The sequence below is a fragment of the Lepus europaeus genome, unplaced genomic scaffold (assembly GCF_033115175.1).
Source record: "Lepus europaeus isolate LE1 unplaced genomic scaffold, mLepTim1.pri SCAFFOLD_29, whole genome shotgun sequence".
Classification (NCBI taxonomy): domain Eukaryota; kingdom Metazoa; phylum Chordata; class Mammalia; order Lagomorpha; family Leporidae; genus Lepus; species Lepus europaeus.
The window spans coordinates 2,483,609-2,484,936 of NW_026909167.1; the positions used below are offsets into that span (position 1 = coordinate 2,483,609).

Genomic DNA, 1,328 nt, shown 5'->3' on the forward strand with positions numbered 1-1,328 from the left:
TATATAAGTTACCATAAATCAGGAAAAACATATGGGATTTGTCTTTTTGGGGCTGGCTTATTTTGCTAAACATAATGGTTTGCAGTCCTATCCATTTTATTGCAAAAGACAGCATTTTAATCTTTTTTAAGGCTGAATAGTATTCCATGGTATATATATACCACATTTTGTTTATCCAGTTGTCAGTTGATTGACACCTGGTTTGATGGCATTTCTGAGCTGTTGTGAACTGAGCTTCACTAAACATGAGGATAGAGATAAAATAATTTCTTTCTTTTTTTTTGCGTCTTTGTACAAGATTTTATTAAAGATCTTTATAAAGTAACATCCAGACTCCATACAGCTGCCAGGGAGACCCTGTTATGCTGTGGGGACTGGCTGAGGCATGGCAGGCGGCTCTGGCTTCCCACCCTTCTGCTCCGAGATGGGGGTGGTGGGCAGAATCTCATCTTTGGGTTCCACAATGCTCACGTGGTTGGGCAGGGGCTTCTTGGGGCCAATCTTACCACTTGGGTCCCAGGGCAGCATGATCTTCACCTTGGTGCCCAGCACACCCTGTCTGAGCAGCACATGGCGCACAGCAGTGTCAACACAGTAGTTAACAGGGTCCCCACTGTGGATCATCAGGCCGTCCACAAACTTCATGGACTTAGCCCTCTGTCCTCGCAGCTTCCCAGACACCACGACCTTGCAGCCCTTAGCTCCGCTCTCCATGATGAACCACAGCACACCATAGCAGGCCCTCCGTACAGCAAGCCCTCCTAGGAGTTTGTAATGCAGAGACTCTGCCTGGGCAATGGCACACAGGCCCCTCATGGCCACCTTTTCAGCATAAAGCTCTACGCTGCCCTCTGGGAAGCCAAACCTCTTCTGAACGACGGCAGTCAGTTCCCGGATTCGCCGCCCTTTCTCACTGAGCACATTCTGTGTCCTGGTGGCTAAAATAATTATTTCTGTCCTGGTTGGTGTAACTCGGACCTCAACTCCAGAGTAGCCATTTTCAGCCAGCTCCTGGGTGAGAAACTCGTTCAGCTCAGCTTTGAAGATGCCATCAGCAACAAACTTCCTCTTCTTAGAAATCTGCACCACCATCTTGCCACTGCGCGCAGCCAAAGGGTGAGATAAAACAGTTTCATATGTGGATTTTATTTGGCTTGAGTAAATTCCTAGGAGTAGAATGTCTGGGTCATATGTAGATATATTGTCCAAGTTTTGAGGAATCCCCATACTGTCTACAGTAATGGTTGTACTAGTTTCCATTTCCATCAACAGTGTATTTGGGTACATTTCTCCCCAGATCCACCTTACTGGTTTTTGATTTTTGGATG

General features: G+C 46.5%; 1 protein-coding gene across 1 annotated transcript; it reads right to left on the minus strand.

Annotated features, from left to right (window-relative positions):
* Positions 1 to 298: 298 nt before the first annotated feature.
* LOC133754803 (small ribosomal subunit protein uS3-like) lies at positions 299 to 1,104 on the minus strand. Its single transcript, XM_062185197.1, has one exon. The coding sequence runs from the start codon at positions 1,090 to 1,092 to the stop codon at positions 361 to 363; it is 732 nt and encodes a 243-aa protein (XP_062041181.1). The 5' UTR covers positions 1,093 to 1,104; the 3' UTR covers positions 299 to 360.
* Between the last annotated feature and the right edge of the window lie 224 nt (positions 1,105 to 1,328).

What these genes read in the sequence shown, in the direction of transcription:
- LOC133754803 (XM_062185197.1), bottom strand. Translation starts at nt 1,092, where the DNA reads ATGGTGGTGCAGATTTCTAAGAAGAGGAAGTTTGTTGCTGATGGCATC.